The sequence below is a fragment of the Oncorhynchus keta genome, chromosome 3 (assembly GCF_023373465.1).
Source record: "Oncorhynchus keta strain PuntledgeMale-10-30-2019 chromosome 3, Oket_V2, whole genome shotgun sequence".
Taxonomy (NCBI): domain Eukaryota; kingdom Metazoa; phylum Chordata; class Actinopteri; order Salmoniformes; family Salmonidae; genus Oncorhynchus; species Oncorhynchus keta.
The window spans coordinates 32367267-32387493 of record NC_068423.1 but is presented as its reverse complement, the minus strand read 5'-3'; the positions used below and the strand labels follow the sequence as shown (position 1 = coordinate 32387493).

Sequence of the window (20227 nt, the reverse complement as noted above, 5' to 3'; positions counted from 1 at the left end):
TGATGTCAACAACTACAGACCAGTATCCCTTCTCTCTTTTCTCTCCAAAACTCTTGAGCGTGCCGTCCTTGGCCAGCTCTACCGCTATCTCTCTCAGAATGACCTTCTTGATCCAAATCAGTCAGGTTTCAAGACTAGTCATTCAACTGAGACTGCTCTTCTCTGTATCACGGAGGCGCTCCGCACTGCTAAAGCTAACTCTCTCTCCTCTGCTCTCATCCTTCTAGACCTATCGGCTGCCTTCGATACTGTGAACCATCAGATCCTCCTCTCCACCCTCTCCGAGTTGGGCATCTCCGGCGCGGCCCACGCTTGGATTGCGTCCTACCTGACAGGTCGCTCCTACCAGGTGGCGTGGCGAGAATCTGTCTCCTCACCACGCGCTCTCACCACTGGTGTCCCCCAGGGCTCTGTTCTAGGCCCTCTCTTATTCTCGCTATACACCAAGTCACTTGGCTCTGTCATAACCTCACATGGTCTCTCCTATCATTGCTATGCAGACGACACACAATTAATCTTCTCCTTTCCCCCTTCTGATGACCAGGTGGCGAATCGCATCTCTGCATGTCTGGCAGACATATCAGTGTGGATGACGGATCACCACCTCAAGCTGAACCTCAGCAAGACGGAGCTCCTCTTCCTCCCGGGAAGGACTGCCCGTTCCATGATCTCGCCATCACGGTTGACAACTCCATTGTGTCCTCCTCCCAGAGCGCTAAGAACCTTGGCGTGATCCTGGACAACACCCTGTCGTTCTCAACTAACATCAAGGCGGTGTCCCGTTCCTGTAGGTTCATGCTCTACAACATCCGCAGAGTACGACCCTGCCTCACACAGGAAGCGGCGCAGGTCCTAATCCAGGCACTTGTCATCTCCCGTCTTGATTACTGCAACTCGCTGTTGGCTGGGCTCCCTGCCTGTGCCATTAAACCCCTACAACTCATCCAGAACGCCGCAGCCCGTCTGGTGTTCAACCTTCCCAAGTTCTCTCACGTCACCCCGCTCCTCCGCTCTCTCCACTGGCTTCCAGTTGAAGCTCGCATCCGCTACAAGACCATGGTGCTTGCCTACGGAGCTGTGAGGGGAACGGCACCTCAGTACCTCCAGGCTCTGATCAGGCCCTACACCCAAACAAGGGCACTGCGTTCATCCACCTCTGGCCTGCTCGCCTCCCTACCACTGAGGAAGTACAGTTCCCGCTCAGCCCAGTCAAAACTGTTCGCTGCTCTGGCCCCCCAATGGTGGAACAAACTCCCTCACGACGCCAGGACAGCGGAGTCAATCACCACCTTCCGGAGACACCTGAAACCCCACCTCTTCAAGGAATACCTAGGATAGGGTAAGTAAGGGTAAGTAATCCTTCTCACCCCCCCCAACAAGATTTAGATGCAAGTGGCTGTTCCACTGGTTGTCATAGGTGTTTGCACCAATTTGTAAGTCGCTCTGGATAAGAGCGTCTGCTAAATGACTTAAATGTAAAATGTAAATGTGAGACCATCTTAAGGTAACTAGGTGGGACCATCTTAAGGTAACTAGGTGAGACCATCTTAAGGCAACTAGGTGAGACCATCTTCAGGCAACTATGTGACACTAGGTGAGACCATCTTAAGGTAACTAGGTGAGACCATCTTAAGGCAACTACGTGGGATCATCTTCAGTTAACTAGGTGGGACCATCTTAAGGAGGTGAGACCATCTTCAGGCAACTAGGTGAGACCACCTTCAGGTAACTAGGTGAGACCATCTTAAGGTAACTAAGTGGGATCATCTTTAGGTAACTAGGTGAGACCATCTTAAGGTAACTAGGTGGGACCATCTTAAGGTAACTAGGTGGGACCATCTTAAGGTAACTAGGTGGGACCATCTTAAGGTAACTAGGTGGGACCATCTTCAGGTAACTAGGTGGGTCCATCTTAAGGTAACTAGGTGGGACCATCTTAAGGTAACTAGGTGGGACCATCTTAAGGTAACTAGGTGGGACCATCTTAAGGCAACTAGGTGGGACCATCTTCAGGTAACTAGGTGGGACCATCTTCAGGCAACTAGGTGGGACCATCTTAAGGTAACTAGGTGGGACCATCTTAACGTAACTAGGTGGGACCATCTTAACGTAACTAGGTGGGACCATCTTAAGGTAACTAGGTGGGACCATCTTAAGGTAACTAGGTGGGACCATCTTAAGGTAACTAGGTGGGACCATCTTAAGGTAACTAGGTGGGACCATCTTAAGGTAACTAGGTGGGACCATCTTAAGGTAACTAGGTGGGACCATCTTAAGGTAACTAGGTGGGACCATCTTAAGGTAACTAGGTGGGATCATCTTAAGGCAACTAGGTGGGACCATCTTAAGGCAACTAGGTGGGACCATCTTAAGGCAACTAGGTGAGACCATCTTCAGGTAACTAGGTGAGACCATCTTCAGGTAACGAGGTGGGACCATCTACAGGTAATTAGGTGGGACCATCTTAAGGTAAATAGGTGGGACCATCTTAAGGTAACTAGGTGGGACCATCTTAAGGTAACTAGGTGGGACCATCTTAAGGTAACTAGGTGGGACCATCTTAAGGTAACTAGGTGGGACCATCTTAAGGTAACTAGGTGGGACCATCTTAAGGTAACTAGGTGGGATCATCTTAAGGCAACTAGGTGGGACCATCTTAAGGTAACTAGGTGGGACCATCTTAAGGTAACTAGGTGGGATCATCTTAAGGCAACTAGGTGGGACCATCTTAAGGTAACTAGGTGGGACCATCTTAAGGTAACTAGGTGGGACCATCTTAAGGTAACTAGGTGGGATCATCTTAAGGTAACTAGGTGGGACCATCTTAAGGCAACTAGGTGGGACCATCTTAAGGCAACTAGGTGGGACCATCTTAAGGTAACTAGGTGGGACCATCTTAAGGTAACTAGGTGGGATCATCTTAAGGCAACTAGGTGGGACCATCTTAAGGTAACTAGGTGGGACCATCTTAAGGCAACTAGGTGGGACCATCTTAAGGCAACTAGGTGGGACCATCTTAAGGTAACTAGGTGGGACCATCTTAAGGTAACTAGGTGAGACCATCTTAAGGTAACTAGGTGGGACCATCTTAAGGTAACTAGGTGAGACCATCTTAAGGCAACTAGGTGAGACCATCTTCAGGCAACTATGTGACACTAGGTGAGACCATCTTAAGGTAACTAGGTGAGACCATCTTAAGGCAACTACGTGGGATCATCTTCAGTTAACTAGGTGGGACCATCTTAAGGAGGTGAGACCATCTTCAGGCAACTAGGTGAGACCACCTTCAGGTAACTAGGTGAGACCATCTTAAGGTAACTAAGTGGGATCATCTTTAGGTAACTAGGTGGGACCATCTTAAGGTAACTAGATGAGACCATCTTCAGGTAACTAGGTGGGACCATCTTAAGGTAACTAGGTGAGACCATCTTAAGGTAACTAGGTGGGACCATCTTAAGGTAACTAGGTGGGACCATCTTAAGGTAACTAGGTGGGACCATCTTAAGGTAACTAGGTGAGACCATCTTCAGGTAACTAGGTGGGTCCATCTTAAGGTAACTAGGTGGGACCATCTTAAGGTAACTAGGTGGGACCATCTTAAGGTAACTAGGTGGGACCATCTTAAGGCAACTAGGTGGGACCATCTTAAGGTAACTAGGTGAGACCATCTTCAGGTAACTAGGTGGGACCATCTTCAGGCAACTAGGTGGGACCATCTTAAGGTAACTAGGTGGGACCATCTTAACGTAACTAGGTGGGACCATCTTAAGGCAACTAGGTGGGACCATCTTAAGGTAACTAGGTGGGACCATCTTAAGGTAACTAGGTGGGACCATCTTAAGGTAACTAGGTGGGACCATCTTAAGGTAACTAGGTGGGACCATCTTAAGGTAACTAGGTGGGACCATCTTAAGGTAACTAGGTGGGACCATCTTCAGGCAACTATGTGACACTAGGTGAGACCATCTTAAGGTAACTAGGTGAGACCATCTTAAGGCAACTACGTGGGATCATCTTCAGTTAACTAGGTGAGACCATCTTTAGGCAACTACGTGGGATCATCTTCAGGTAACTAGGTGAGACCATCTTAAGGCAACTAGGTGGGACCATCTTAAGTTAACTAGGTGGGACCATCGTAAGGTAACTAAGTGGGATCATCTTCAGGTAACTAGGTGGGATCATCTTCAGGTAACTAGGTGGGACCATCTTAAGGTAACTAGGTGGGACCATCTTCAGGTAACTAGGTGGGATCATCTTCAGGTAACTAGGTGGGACCATCTTCAGGTAACTAGGTGGGATCATCTTAAGGTAACTAGGTGGGACCATCTTCAGGTAACTAGGTGGGACCATCTTAAGGTAACTAGGTGGGACCATCGTAAGGTAACTAAGTGGGATCATCTTCAGGTAACTAGGTGGGATCATCTTCAGGTAACTAGGTGGGACCATCTTAAGGTAACTAGGTGGGACCATCTTAAGGTAACTAGGTGGGACCATCGTAAGGTAACTAAGTGGGATCATCTTCAGGTAACTAGGTGGGATCATCTTCAGGTAACTAGGTGGGACCATCTTAAGGTAACTAGGTGGGACCATCTTAAGGTAACTAAGTGGGACCATCTTAAGGTAACTAGGTGGGACCATCTTAAGGTAACTAAGTGGGACCATCTTAAGGTAACTAGGTGAGACAATCTTAAGGTAACTAAGTTGGACCATCTGTCCACGTCTGTCAGGTCCTTCAGCGTCTCCTGGAAAACCAGCTTTTCTTTAAAGCGGAGAAGTGTGAATTCCATCGCTCCACCATCTCCTTCCTAGGATACGTCATTGCTGCTGGACATATACAGATGGATCCAGACAGGGTGAGAGCGATGGTGGATTGGCCTCAACCCGCATCCAGAATGCAGCTGCAACTTTTCCTGGGATTTGCTAACTCCTACCGCCGCTTCATCTGAGGTTACAGCACCCTCGCTTCCCCTCTCAGCACTCACCGCTTCCAAGGTTCCTTTCACGATTCACTACAACCCCCACCTTAATCAATCCGGAAATGTCCAGTCAGTTCATGGTGGAGGTCGACGACTCGGATGACTCTGAGTGGGGGCCGTCCTGTCCCAGCGTTCTACCCGGGACCAAAAGCTGCACCCCTGTGCTTTTCTCACCCAGTCTTAGTTACCCCTGCTATGATGTGGGTAATCGAGTACTCCTTGTCGTCAATATGGCGTTGGAGGAGTGGAGCCACTGGTTGGAGGGGGCGGAACACCCATTCTTATTGTGAACTGACCATGAACCTGGAATATCTCTGCACCTCCAAGCGCCTCAACTCTAGGCAGGTTTGTTGGGCCCTGTTATTCAGCCGTTTCAATTTCACTCTCTCCTACCGCCCGGCGTTCAAGAATGTGAAATTTGTATAGCCGTGCTGCTACTCCATCTGACCCCGAGACCATCCTCCCTACTTCCTGTCCAACGGCTGCAGTCGTCTGGGGTATAGAGAGCCTGGTTTGTAAGGTGCAGCATTCCCAGCCAGAACCCGATAGGGGATCCGGCTAACCGGATGTTTGTCCCGGACTCTGCCCGTTCTCCGGTCCTGGAATGGGCACATTCCCAAAGACTGACCTGCCATCTAGTCTCCCGTCGGACCCTGGCTTTCATCCGACGATGCTTTTGGTTACGTCCATGGTTCCTGGAAGGCCACCACATTTGTCTCCGCATTCGTCGACCGCCTGCACTGTGTAAGACTGAGGCTCTGGTTGGCCTTCTCCAAGCGCTCCCTGTTCCTCACCGCCCCTGGTCACATATATCCCTGGACTTTGTTACTGGTCTTCCTCTGTCAGATGACAACACCCCGATCCTGACGGTGGTGATAGGTTTTCTAAAGCCGCCCATATATCCCCCTTCCTAAGTTGCCTTCAGTCAAGGAGACGGCTCAGCTCATGGTGCAACACGTCTTCCGGATCCATGAACTTCCAGTCGACATGGTCTCCGATCACGGTCCTCAGTTCTCGACCCAGTTCTGGAAGGCGTTCGGAAACCTCATTGGGTCATAGGCCAGCCTGTCTTCTGGTTTTAACCCTCAACCTAACGGCCAATCTAATGGCTATCAGCTTGGGCACAGGATATAGCTTTCCACTCGGGACCTGCAGCTTATAAAGACTTCCTCATATTTGTTCTCCTGTTCTATTGGTTTCCATTCAACTTTCTTTCATTGTCTAGCAGCCAAAGGCATTATCCTAGTCATATTAGCAAACAATGATAGTTGTTGCATCTTTAGATCTCCCCTCTTTCTAAATTTTGAACAGATATTTCCATCTCTGTCCATGAAACTGCTTGGATGTGCGGTGTGCATTTGACATTTTCAGGTTTTTTTCTCCAGCAAATTGCATTTTGGAACATTTGTGCGTTTACCCACTGAAAAGAAAGGGGTTATACCTGGGTATAAGTTCTAACATTTGTAAAAGAAAATGTAGGAAAAATAAAACACCAGATCTTGATTGGATAAGTATTAAACCCCCTGAGTCAATACATTAGAATCACCTTCAGCAGCGATTACAGCTCTAATCAAGTCTTTCTGGGTAAATCTCTAAGTGCGTTACACACCTGGATTGAGCAAACTTTGCCCATTATTCTTTTCAAAATTCTTCAAGCTCTGTCACATTGGTTGTTGATTGTGGCTAGACAACCATTTTCAGGTCTTGCCATAGATTTGCAAGTAGATTTAGGTCAAAACTGTAACTTCCTTCTTTTCACTCTGTCATTTAGGTTAATATTGTGGAGTAACTACAATGTTGTTGATCCATCCTCAGTTTCCTTCTATCACAGCCATTAAACTCTTAACTGTTTTACAGTCACCATTGGTCTCGTGGTGAAATCTCTGAGCAGTTTCCTTCCTCTCCGGCAACTGAGTTAGGAAGGACGTCTGTATCTTGGTAGTGACTGGGTGTATTGATCCACCAGTGTAATTAATAACTTCACCGTGCTCGAAGGGTTATTCAATGTCTTTTGGAAAACATTATTGGTCTTTGTGGTTGAATCTGTGTTTGAAATTCACTGCTTGTCTGAGGAACCTTACAGATAATTGTATGTTTTGGGGTACAGAGATGAGGTAATCATGAAACATTATTGTTAAACACTATTATAGCACTATTATATCAGTCCATGGAGCTTATTATGTGACTTGTTAAGTAAAGTTGTTCTATTTAGGATTACCATAACAAAGGAGTTGAATACTTATTGACTAGAGACATTTCAGTTTTTCAGTTTTAATTCATTTGTAAAAATTTCAAAAAACATAATTACATTTTTTACTTTATGGGTTATTGTGTATGGCGAAGTGATAAACAACCTCTATTGAATCCATTTTAATGTCAGGCTGTAACAAAACAAGTCTAGAGGTGTGACTACTCTCTGAAGGCAATGCAGCTCTGCCAGTTGAATAGACTTACGTTTTCAGGTGATCCGGTCCTTCTGTTCTAACCTCCTCAAACTTGATGTCAGAGATCTGACGTTGTCTCTGAGCATACTCGTGCAGTATGGAGATATAGTTTGTGGAATCCATTGCTTAAAATGCTTAAAATCTGTAAGAAATAGCAGGGGAAGAAAAAACAAAGGAATATCAAATCAAGACAACAATTATATAAAATTATGAATGATACACAGTAACAAAGCTGGGGCCTGGATTGTTTTGTGAGCATAATCAATACGCGTAAGTTAGCTATTAAATAGATATGCAAACATTATTAAGGACACAAGCTCCTTATCAAAGGTGAGAGCGACCATGGCTGATAGTGTTTATTTTACCTTTATTTAACTAGGCAAGTCCGTTAAGAACAAATTCTTATTTTCAATGACAGCCTAGGAACAGTGGGTTAACTGCCTGTTCAGGGGCAGAACGACAGATTTGAGGTTTGAACTTGCAACCTTCCGGTTACCAGTCCAACGCTCTAACCACTAGGCTACACTGCCCACCCATGGAGGTCTCTCCTTCCGGTTAGTTCAATTGGCAAACAATAAATAAACATTCTGCAAAAATGTTCAAAGTCATAACATAGTGCTAATATTGTTTTCATAATTTCAGGGTCGTCCACACCAAGAACGAGAACTATAACTTCAGGACCGTCCACACCAACAAAGAGAACTATAACTTCAGGGCCGTCCACACCAACAAAGAGAACTATAACTTCAGGGCCGTCCACACCAACAAAGAGAACTATAACTTCAGGGCCGTCCACACCAACAAAGAGAACTATAACTTCAGGGCCGTCCACACCAAGAACGAGAACTATAACTTCAGGGTCGTCCACACCAAGAACGAGAACTATAACTTCAGGGTCGTCCACACCAAGAACGAGAACTATAACTTCAGGGTCGTCCACACCAACAAAGAGAACTATAACTTCAGGGCCGTCCACACCAAGAACGAGAACTATAACTTCAGGGTCGTCCACACCAACAAAGAGAACTATAACTTCAGGGCCGTCCACACCAAGAACGAGAACTATAACTTCAGGGTCGTCCACACCAACAAAGAGAACTATAACTTCAGGGCCGTCCACACCAAGAACGAGAACTATAACTTCAGGGCCGTCCACACCAAGAACGAGAACTATAACTTCAGGGTCGTCCACACCAACAAAGAGAACTATAACTTCAGGGCCGTCCACACCAAGAACGAGAACTATAACTTCAGGGCCGTCCACACCAAGAACGAGAACTATAACTTCAGGGTCGTCCACACCAACAAAGAGAACTATAACTTCAGGGTCGTCCACACCAAGAACGAGAACTATAACTTCAGGGCCGTCCACACCAAGAAAGAGAACTATAACTTCAGGGCCGTCCACACCAACAAAGAGAACTATAACTTCAGGGTCGTCCACACCAACAAAGAGAACTATAACTTCAGGGCCGTCCACACCAAGAACGAGAACTATAACTTCAGGGCCGTCCACACCAACAAAGAGAACTATAACTTCAGGGCCGTCCACACCAAGAAAGAGAACTATAACTTCAGGGCCGTCCACACCAAGAACGAGAACTATAACTTCAGGGCCGTCCACACCAAGAACGGGAACTATAACTTCAGGGCCGTCCACACCAAGAACGAGAACTATAACTTCAGGGCCGTCCACACCAAGAACGAGAACTATAACTTCAGGGCCGTCCACACCAACAAAGAGAACTATAACTTCAGGGCCGTCCACACCAAGAACGAGAACTATAACTTCAGGGTCGTCCACACCAAGAACGAGAACTATAACTTCAGGGCCGTCCACACCAAGAACGAGAACTATAACTTCACGGTCGTCCACATCAAGAACGAGAACTATAACTTCAGGGCCGTCCACACCAAGAACGAGAACTATAACTTCAGGGCCGTCCACACCAAGAACGAGAACTATAACTTCAGGGTCGTCCACACCAACAAAGAGAACTATAACTTCAGGGTCGTCCACACCAACAAAGGGAACTATAACTTCAGGGTCGTCCACACCAACAAAGAGAACTATAACTTCAGGGTCGTCCACACCAACAAAGAGAACTATAACTTCAGGGTCGTCCACACCAACAAAGAGAACTATAACTTCAGGGTCGTCCACACCAACAAAGGGAACTATAACTTCAGGGTCGTCCACACCAAGAACGAGAACTATAACTTCAGGGTCGTCCACACCAAGAACGAGAACTATAACTTTAGGACCGTCCACACCAACAAAGAGAACTATAACTTCAGGACCGTCCACACCAACAAAGGGAAGTATAACTTCAGGGCCGTCCACACCAAGAACGAGAACTATAACTTCAGGGCCGTCCACACCAAGAACGAGAACTATAACTTCAGGGTCGTCCACACCAACAAAGGGAACTATAACTTCAGGGTCGTCCACACCAACAAAGAGAACTATAACTTCAGGGCCGTCCACACCAACAAAGAGAACTATAACTTCAGGGTCGTCCACACCAAGAACGAGAACTATAACTTCAGGGCCGTCCACACCAACAAAGAGAACTATAACTTCAGGGCCGTCCACACCAACAAAGAGAACTATAACTTCAGGGTCGTCCACACCAAGAACGAGAACTATAACTTCAGGGTCGTCCACACCAACAAAGGGAACTATAACTTCAGGGTCGTCCACACCAACAAAGAGAACTATAACTTCAGGACCGTCCACACCAACAAAGAGAACTATAACTTCAGGGTCGTCCACACCAAGAACGAGAACTATAACTTCAGGGTCGTCCACACCAAGAACGAGAACTATAACTTCAGGGTCGTCCACACCAAGAACGAGAACTATAACTTCAGGGCCGTCCACACCAACAAAGAGAACTATAACTTCAGGGCCGTCCACACCAAGAACGAGAACTATAACTTCAGGGCCGTCCACACCAAGAACGAGAACTATAACTTCAGGGCCGTCCACACCAACAAAGAGAACTATAACTTCAGGGCCGTCCACACCAACAAAGGGAACTATAACTTCAGGGCCGTCCACACCAAGAAAGAGAACTATAACTTCAGGGCCGTCCACACCAAGAACGAGAACTATAACTTCAGGGCCGTCCACACCAAGAACGAGAACTATAACTTCAGGGCCGTCCACACCAACAAAGAGAACTATAACTTCAGGGTCGTCCACACCAACAAAGAGAACTATAACTTCAGGGCCGTCCACACCAAGAACGAGAACTATAACTTCAGGGTCGTCCACACCAAGAACGAGAACTATAACTTCAGGGTCGTCCACACCAACAAAGAGAACTATAACTTCAGGGTCGTCCACACCAACAAAGAGAACTATAACTTCAGGGCCGTCCACACCAAGAACGAGAACTATAACTTCAGGACCGTCCACACCAACAAAGAGAACTATAACTTCAGGGCCGTCCACACCAAGAACGAGAACTATAACTTCAGGGTCGTCCACACCAAGAACGAGAACTATAACTTCAGGGCCGTCCACACCAAGAAAGAGAACTATAACTTCAGGGCCGTCCACACCAACAAAGAGAACTATAACTTCAGGGCCGTCCACACCAACAAAGAGAACTATAACTTCAGGGCCGTCCACACCAACAAAGAGAACTATAACTTCAGGGTCGTCCACACCAACAAAGAGAACTATAACTTCAGGGCCGTCCACACCAACAAAGAGAACTATAACTTCAGGGTCGTCCACACCAACAAAGAGAACTATAACTTCAGGGTCGTCCACACCAACAAAGAGAACTATAACTTCAGGGTCGTCCACACCAAGAAAGAGAACTATAACTTCAGGGTCGTCCACACCAACAAAGAGAACTATAACTTCAGGGCCGTCCACACCAACAAAGAGAACTATAACTTCAGGGCCGTCCACACCAACAAAGAGAACTATAACTTCAGGGTCGTCCACACCAACAAAGAGAACTATAACTTCAGGGCCGTCCACACCAACAAAGAGAACTATAACTTCAGGGCCGTCCACACCAACAAAGAGAACTATAACTTCAGGGTCGTCCACACCAAGAACGAGAACTATAACTTCAGGGCCGTCCACACCAACAAAGAGAACTATAACTTCAGGGTCGTCCACACCAAGAACGAGAACTATAACTTCAGGGCCGTCCACACCAAGAACGAGAACTATAACTTCAGGGTCGTCCACACCAAGAACGAGAACTATAACTTCAGGGTCGTCCACACCAAGAACGAGAACTATAACTTCAGGGTCGTCCACACCAAGAACGAGAACTATAACTTCAGGGTCGTCCACACCAACAAAGAGAACTATAACTTCAGGGTCGTCCACACCAAGAACGAGAACTATAACTTCAGGGTCGTCCACACCAAGAACGAGAACTATAACGATATAGATATTTTGGATCGTTCTAATTCAAGTGAACAGGAGCGTTCACACTACAACGATAACCACAAAAAGACTGACGAACGATAACCAGAGCAATCGTTTGGATTACTTCCTGTCCCTTCCAATTAGAAACCATTGACAACCAGTAGTGTAGTGCAGGGTATACCCACTTATTTTTCACTGGGCATTTCGTATACTCACTTCTTAATCCCCATGATGCGTATCAAAGTCATGTACTGGGGTTATACACCGTATCAATTAATAAGGCTGATGGAACAGATCAGAATGTTTAAAATGTTGATAAACCATTATCTCTTCACATTTTAAGAGCAGCAATGTGCAGACGACGGTAGGCCTATATCCTCAAAATGTTACAAAATGCAATTTGCGGAAGATACAGTTCTAAAATGCACACGGCAGTTTCATGGACAGAGATGGACTACTACGACTAGGATAATGCAGTTTCATGGACAGAGATGGACTACTACGACTAGGATAATGCAGTTTCATGGACAGAGATGGACTAATACGACTAGGATAATGCCTTTGGCTGCTAGACAATGAAAGAAAGTTGAATGGAAACCAATAGAAAAAGGAAAACGCATGTGAGGACTTCTTTATAAAATAATAGCCTCCATTTTTCTATGATTTAGGCTATATGCTACTTTAAAGCAAGGTAAGACATGCCTTATTATATGATATGAAACATCCAGGTTTCAAATTATTTTGAAACCTGCCTCTCCCTAATGTCAATATGCCTTGTCCATTGCTGTTTTGGTTCGTGATTATTGTCTTATTGTCAGGCGTGTGCGGTGTGCGTACTGGTAGAGAAGTCAGGTGCAGGAGAGCAGAGAGTTGTGAACAGGCGCAGACTTTATTTAGGATCAAAACAACAGACGGACGCAACAGCGTCTAACCTCAAGCCAATTGGCAAAAGTGCAAAGCGCGCAAAACTGTCACAAAAGCTTTATGTTTAACAAAAAAACATACTTCGTGAACCAATACACGCAGTCAGTCAGGAAAGCTAAGGCCAGCTTCTTCAGGCAGAAGTTTGCATCCTGTAGCTCCAACTCCAAAAAGTTCTGGGACACTGTGAAGTCCATGGAGAACAAGAGCACCTCCTCCCAGCTGCCCACTGCACTGAGGCTAGGAAACACGGTCTCCACCAATAAATCCATGATTATCGAAAACTTCAATAAGCACTTCTCAACGGCTGGCCATGCCTTCCGCCTGGCTACTCCAACCTCGGCCAACAGCTCCGCCCCCCGTAGTTCCTCACCCAAGCCTCTCCAGGTTCTCCTTTACCCAAATCCAGATAGCAGATGTTCTGAAAGAGCTGCAAAACCTGGACCCGTACAAATCAGCTGGGCTTGACAATCTGGACCTGCTATTTCTGAAACTATCTGCCGCCATTGTCGCAACCCCTATTACCAGCCTGTTCAACCTCTCTTTCATATCGTCTGAGATCCCCAAGGATTGGAAAGCTGCTGCAGTCATCCCCTCTTCAAAGGGGGAGACACCCTGGACCCAAACTGCTATAGACCTATATCCATCCTGCCCTGCCTATCTAAGGTCTTCGAAAGCCAAGTCAACAAACAGGTCACTGACCATCTCGAATCCCACCGTACCTTCTCCGCTGTGCAATCTGGTTTCCGAGCCGGTCACGGGTGCACCTCAGCCACACTCAAGGTACTAAATGATATCATAACCGCCATCGATAAAAGACAGTACTGTGCAGCCGTCTTCATCGACCTCGCCAAGGCTTTCGACTCTGTCAATCACCAAATTCTTATCGGCAGACTCAACAGCCTCGGTTTCTCGGATGACTGCCTTGCCTGGTTCACCAATTACTTTGCAGACAGAGTTCAGTGTGTCAAATCAGAGGGCATGCTGTCCGGTCCTCTGGCAGTCTCTATGGGGGTGCCACAGGGTTCAATTCTCGGGCCGACTCTTTTCTCTGTATATATCAATGATGTTGCTCTTGCTGCGGGCGATTCCCTGATCCACCTCTACGCAGACGACACCATTCTATATACTTTCGGCCCGTCATTGGACACTGTGCTATCAAACCTCCAAACGAGCTTCAATGCCATGCAGCACTCCTTCCGTGGCCTCCAACTGCTCTTAAACGCGAGTAAAACCAAATGCATGCTTTTCAACCGATCGCTGCCTGCACCAGCATGCCCGACTAGCATCACCACCCTGGATGGTTCCAACCTTGAATATGTGGACATCTATAAGTACCTAGGTGTCTGGCTAGACTGCAAACTCTCCTTCCAGACTCACATCAAACATCTCCAATCAAAAATCAAATCCAGAGTCGGCTTTCTATTCCGCAACAAAGCCTCCTTCACTCACGCTGCCAAGCTTACCCTAGTAAAACTGACTATCCTACCGATCCTCGACTTCGGCGATGTCATCTACAAAATGGCTTCCAACACTCTACTCAGCAAACTGGATGCAGTCTATCACAGTGCCATCCGTTTTGTCACTAAAGCACCTTATACCACCCACCACTGCGACTTGTATGCTCTAGTCGGCTGGCCCTCACTACATATTTGTCGCCAGACCCACTGGCTCCAGGTCATCTACAAGTTCATGCTAGGTAAAGCTCCGCCTTATCTCAGCTCACTGGTCACGATGGCAACACCCATCCGTAGCACGCGCTCCAGCAGGTGTATCTCACTGATCATCCCTAAAGCCAACACCTCATTTGGCCACCTTTCGTTCCAGTACTCTGCTGCCTGTGACTGGAACGAATTGCAAAAATCGCTGAAGTTGGAGACTTTTATCTCCCTCACCAACTTCAAACATCAGCTATCCGAGCAGCTAACCGATCGCTGCAGCTGTACTTAGTCTATAGGTAAATAGCTCATACCTCATTCCCATACTGTTTTTATACTGTTTTTATTTATTTACTTTTCTGCTCTTTTGCACACCAATATCTCTACCTGTACATGCCCATCTGATCATTTATCACTCCAGTGTTAATCTGCAAAATTGTATTATTCGCCTACCTCCTCATGCCTTTTGCACACATTGTATATAGACTGCCCATTTTTTTCTACTGTGTTATTGACTTGCTAATTGTTTACTCCATGTGTAACTCTGTGTTGTCTGTTCACACTGCTATGCTTTATCTTGGCCAGGTCGCAGTTGCAAATGAGAACTTGTTCTCAACTAGCCTACCTGGTTAAATAAAGGTGAAATAAAAATAAAATAAAAAATCAACTCGGATAATAGAAAACCAGCCTGGCGCATCACAGAAAACACGTAACAAAAACAATTCCACACAAGGACATGGGGGGGAACATAGGAATATATATACAGTATACAATGTGATTACGGAATATAAACCAGCTGTGCAGGGAACAAGACAAAACAAATGGAACAATAAAAATGGAGCGACGATGGCTAGACTTTGGCTGAAGTCGTGACACTTATTTCAATGTAGAGCCTCCAGCTCAACATGCCTCAGCTAACCCTCTTGTTCCACCTCCCACACATGTGGTGACCTCACCTGGTTTAATTGATGCTTCTACACCTGCATTGCTTGCTGTTTAGGGTTTTAGGCTGGGTTTCTGTACAGCACTTTGAGATATCAGCTGATGTACAAAGGGCTATATAAATAAATTTGATTTGATGTCTCTAGAGACAATAGCTCTCTCATTGTCACTCAATGCCTAGGTTTACCTCAACTGTATTCACATCCCACCATTCCTTTGTCTGTACATTATGCATTGTATCTATTCTACCGCGCCCAGAAACCTGCTCCTTTAACTCTGTCCTGAACGTACTAGACAACCAGTTCTTATAGCCTTTAGCTGTACCCTTATCCTACTCCTCCTCTGATGTATAGGTTAATCCAGGCCCTGCAGTGCCTAGCTCCACTCCTATTCCCCAGCCGCTCTCATTTGTTAACTTTTGCAAAAGTAAAAGCCTTGGTTTCATGCATGTTAACATCAGAAGCCTCCTCCCTAAGTTTGTCTTATTCACTGCTTTAACACACTCTGCCAACCCGGATGTCCTAGCTGTGTCTGAATCCTGGCTTGGGAAGGCCACCAAAAACCCTGAAATTTCCAACCCTAACTATAACATTTTCCGACAAGATAGAACTATCATAGCGGAGTTGCAATCTACTGCAGAGATAGCCTGCAGAGTTCTCTCTTACTATCCAGGTCTGTGCCAAAACAATTTAAACTTCTACTTTAAAAAATACACCTTTCCAGAAACAAGTCTCACCGTTGCTGCTTGCTATAGACCATCTTCTGCCCCCAGCTGTGCCCTGGACACCATATGTGAATTGATTGCCTCCCATCTATCTTCAGAGCTCGTGCTGCTAGGTGACCTAAACTGGGACATGCTTAACACATGCTTATCAGGGAAGTTAGGAACCAATATACACAGGCTGTTAGGAAAGCAAAGGCTAGCTTTTTCAAACAGAAATGTGCATCCTGTAGCACAAACTCCAAAAAGTTATGGGACACTGTAAAGTCCATGTAGAATAAGAGCACCAGCTGCCCACTGCCCCGAGGCTAGGAAACACTGTCACCACTGATAAATCCACAATAATGGAGAATTTCAATAAGCATTTCTCTACAGCTGGCCATGCTTTCCACCTGGCTACCCCTACCCCGGTCAACAGCCCTGCACCCACTACAGCAACTTGTCCAAGCCTCCCCCATTTCACCATCACCCAAATCCAGATAGCTGAGATCCCCAAAGATTGGAAAGCTGCCGCGGTCATCCCCCTCTTCAAAGGGGGAGACACTCTAGACCCAAACTGTTATAGACCTATATCTATCCTACCCTGCCTTTCTAAAGTCTTTGAAAGGTAAGTTAACAAACAGATCACAGACCATTTCGAATCCCACCGTACCTTCTCCACTGTGCAATCCAGTTTCCGATCTGGTCACAGGTGCACCTCAGCCACGTGCACCAGGTGCACCTCAGCAAATGGGTCTTCCAAATGAACAATGACCCCAAGCATACTTCCAAAGTTGTGGCAAAATGGCTTAAGGACAACAGAGTCAATGTACTGGAGTAGCCATCACAAAACCCTGACCTCAATCCCATAGAATATTTGTGGGCAGAACTGAAAAAGCGCGTGCGAGCAAGGAGGCCTACAAACCTGACTCAGTTACATCAGCTCTGTCAGGAGGAATGGGACAAAATTCACCCAACCTATTATGGGAAGCCTGTGGAAGGCTACCCGAAATGTTTGACCCAAGTTAAACAAGTTAAAGGCAATGCTACCAAATATGAATTGAGTGTATGTAAACTTCTGACCCCTGGGAATGTGATATTAAATAAATCATTCTCTCTACTATTATTCTGACATTTCAAATTATAAAAATAAAGTGGTGATCCTAACTGACCTAAGACAGGGAATTTTTATGAGAATTATATGTCAGGAATTGTGAAAAACTGAGTTTAAATGTATTTGGTAAAGGTGTATGTAAACTTCCGACTTCAACTGTACATGTCAACGTATGGGACTGTGGGTCAATTAACCTTGTCGGAGTGGGCGTCCTGATTCTAAATGGCTAAGAATAATATTAACCAGTCTGCACAACACCAAGGTGAATTGGTTAAGTCTTGACTCTTGGTTGACAGTGTTCGGGGATGGGTAATGTAGTCTTGACTCTTGGTTGACAGTGTTGGGGGATGGGTAATGTAGTCTTGACTCTTGGATGACATTGTTGGGGGATGGGTAATGTAGTCTTGACTCTTGGTTGACAGTGTTGGGGGATGGGTAATGTAGTCTTGGCTCTTGGTTGACAGTGTTGGGGGATGGGTAATGTAGTCTTGACTCTTGGTTGACAGTGTTGGGGGATGGGTAATGTAGTCTTGACTCTTGGTTGACAGTGTTGGGGGATGGGTAATGTAGTCTTAACTCTTGGTTGACAGTGTTGGGGGATGGGTAATGTAGTCTTGACTCTTGGTTGACAGTGTTGGGGGATGGGTAATGTAGTCTTGACTCTTGGTTGACAGTGTTGGAGGATGGGTAATGTAGTCTTGACTCTTGGTTGACAGTGTTGGGGGATGGGTAATGTAGTCTTGACTCTTGGTTGACAGTGTTGGGGGATGGGTAATGTAGTCTTGACTCTTGGTTGACAGTGTTGGGGGATGGGTAATGTAGTCTTGACTCTTGGTTGACAGTGTTGGGGGATGGGTAATGTAGTCTTGACTCTTGGTTGACAGTGTTGGGGGATGGGTAATGTAGTCTTGACTCTTGGTTGACAGTGTTGGGGGATGGGTAATGTAGTCTTGACTCTTGGTTGACAGTGTTGGGGGATGGGATATTGTCTCTGTGTATTGACACAGGTCAGATCAGGGATATTGCCTCTGTGTATTGACACAGGTCAGATCAGGGATATTGCCTCTGTGTATTGAAACAGGTCAGATCAGGGATATTGTCTCTGCGTATTGAAACAGGTCAGATCAGGGATATTGCCTCTGTGTATTGACACAGGTCAGATCAGGGATATTGCCTCTGTGTATTGAAACAGCTCAGATCAGGGATATTGACCACCAGGTATACCCTGGCATTATGTGGCTGAGCGATGAGGAGACAGACCACCAGATATACCCTGACATTATGTGGCTGAGCGATGAGGAGACAGACCACCAGGTATACCCTGACATTATGTGGCTGAGTGATGAGACAGACCACCAGATATACCCTGGTATTATGGAGTCATGAGGAGACAGACCACCAGATATATCCTGGTATTATGTAGTCATGAGGAGACAGACCACCAGATATACCCTGGTATTATGTAGTCATGAGGAGACAGACCACCAGATATACCCTAGTATTATGTGGCTGAGCGATGAGGAGACAGACCACCAGGTATACCCATGGCATTATGTGGCTGAGCGATGAGGAGACAGACCACCAGGTATACCCTGACATTATGTGGCTGAGTGATGAGGAGACAGAGCACCAGATATACCCTGGTATTATGTGGCTGAGCGATGAGGAGACAGACCACCAGGTATACCCTGGCATTATGTGGCTGAGCGATGAGGAGACAGACCATCAGGTATACCCTGGCATTATGTATCTGAGTGATGAGAAGACAGACCACCAGATATACCCTGGCATTATGTGGCTGAGCGATGAGGAGACAGACCACCAGGTATACCCTGACATTATGTGGCTGAGTGATGAGGAGACAGAGCACCAGATATACCCTGACATTGTGGCTCAGCGATGAGGAGACAGACCACCAGGTATACCCTGACATTATGTGGCTGAGTGATGAGGAGACAGACCACCAGATATATCCTGGCATTATGTGGCTGAGTGATGAGGAGACAGACAACCAGATATACCCTGGCATTATGTGGCTGAGCGATGAGGAGACAGAGCACCAGATATACCCTGGTATTATGGAGTCATGAGGAGACAGACCACCAGATATATCCTGGTATTATGTAGTCATGAGGAGACAGACCACCAGATATACCCTGGTATTATGTGGCTGAGCGATGAGGAGACAGACCACCAGGTATATCCTGGCATTATGTGGCTGAGCGATGAGGAGACAGACCACCAGGTATACCCTGGCATTATGTGGCTGAGTGATGAGGAGACAGACCACCAGGTATACCCTGACATTATGTGGCTCAGCGATGAGGAGACAGACCACCAGGTATACCCTGACATTATGTGGCTGAGTGATGAGGAGACAGACCACCAGATATATCCTGGCATTATGTGGCTGAGTGATGAGGAGACAGACAACCAGATATACCCTGGCATTATGTGGCTGAGCGATGAGGAGACAGAGCACCAGATATACCCTGGTATTATGGAGTCATGAGGAGACAGACCACCAGATATATCCTGGTATTATGTAGTCATGAGGAGACAGACCACCAGATATACCCTGGTATTATGTGGCTGAGCGATGAGGAGACAGACCACCAGGTATATCCTGGCATTATGTGGCTGAATGATGAGAAGACAGACCACCAGATATACCCTGGCATTATGTGGCTGAGCGATGAGGAGACAGAGCACCAGATATACCCTGGTATTATGTGGCTGAGCGATGAGGAGACAGACCACCAGGTATACCCTGGCATTATGTGGCTGAGCGATGAGGAGACAGACCATCAGGTATACCCTGGCATTATGTGGCTGAGCGATGAGGAGACAGACCACCAGATATACCCATGGCATTATGTGGCTGAGTGATGAGGAGACAGACCACCAGATATATCCTGGCATTATGTGGCTGAGTGATGAGGAGACAGACCACCAGATATACCCTGGCATTATGTGGCTGAGCGATGAGGAGACAGACCACCAGATATACCCTGACATTATGTGGCTGAGTGATGAGGAGACAGACCACCAGGTATACCCTGACATTATG

The 20227-nt window shown here is 46.4% G+C and overlaps 1 protein-coding gene across 2 annotated transcripts in view; it reads right to left on the bottom strand.

Moving 5' to 3' along the window:
* eif2ak2 (eukaryotic translation initiation factor 2-alpha kinase 2) overlaps positions 1-20227 on the bottom strand; it is a 41474-nt gene that overhangs the window by 15022 nt on the left and 6225 nt on the right. For both annotated transcript variants that reach the window (XM_052496586.1, XM_052496594.1), the window contains exon 2: positions 7431-7562. In XM_052496586.1, coding sequence (XP_052352546.1) covers positions 7431-7543 — 113 coding nt within the window. In that variant the 5' untranslated portion in view covers positions 7544-7562. The remainder of the gene's footprint in view (positions 1-7430; positions 7563-20227) is intronic.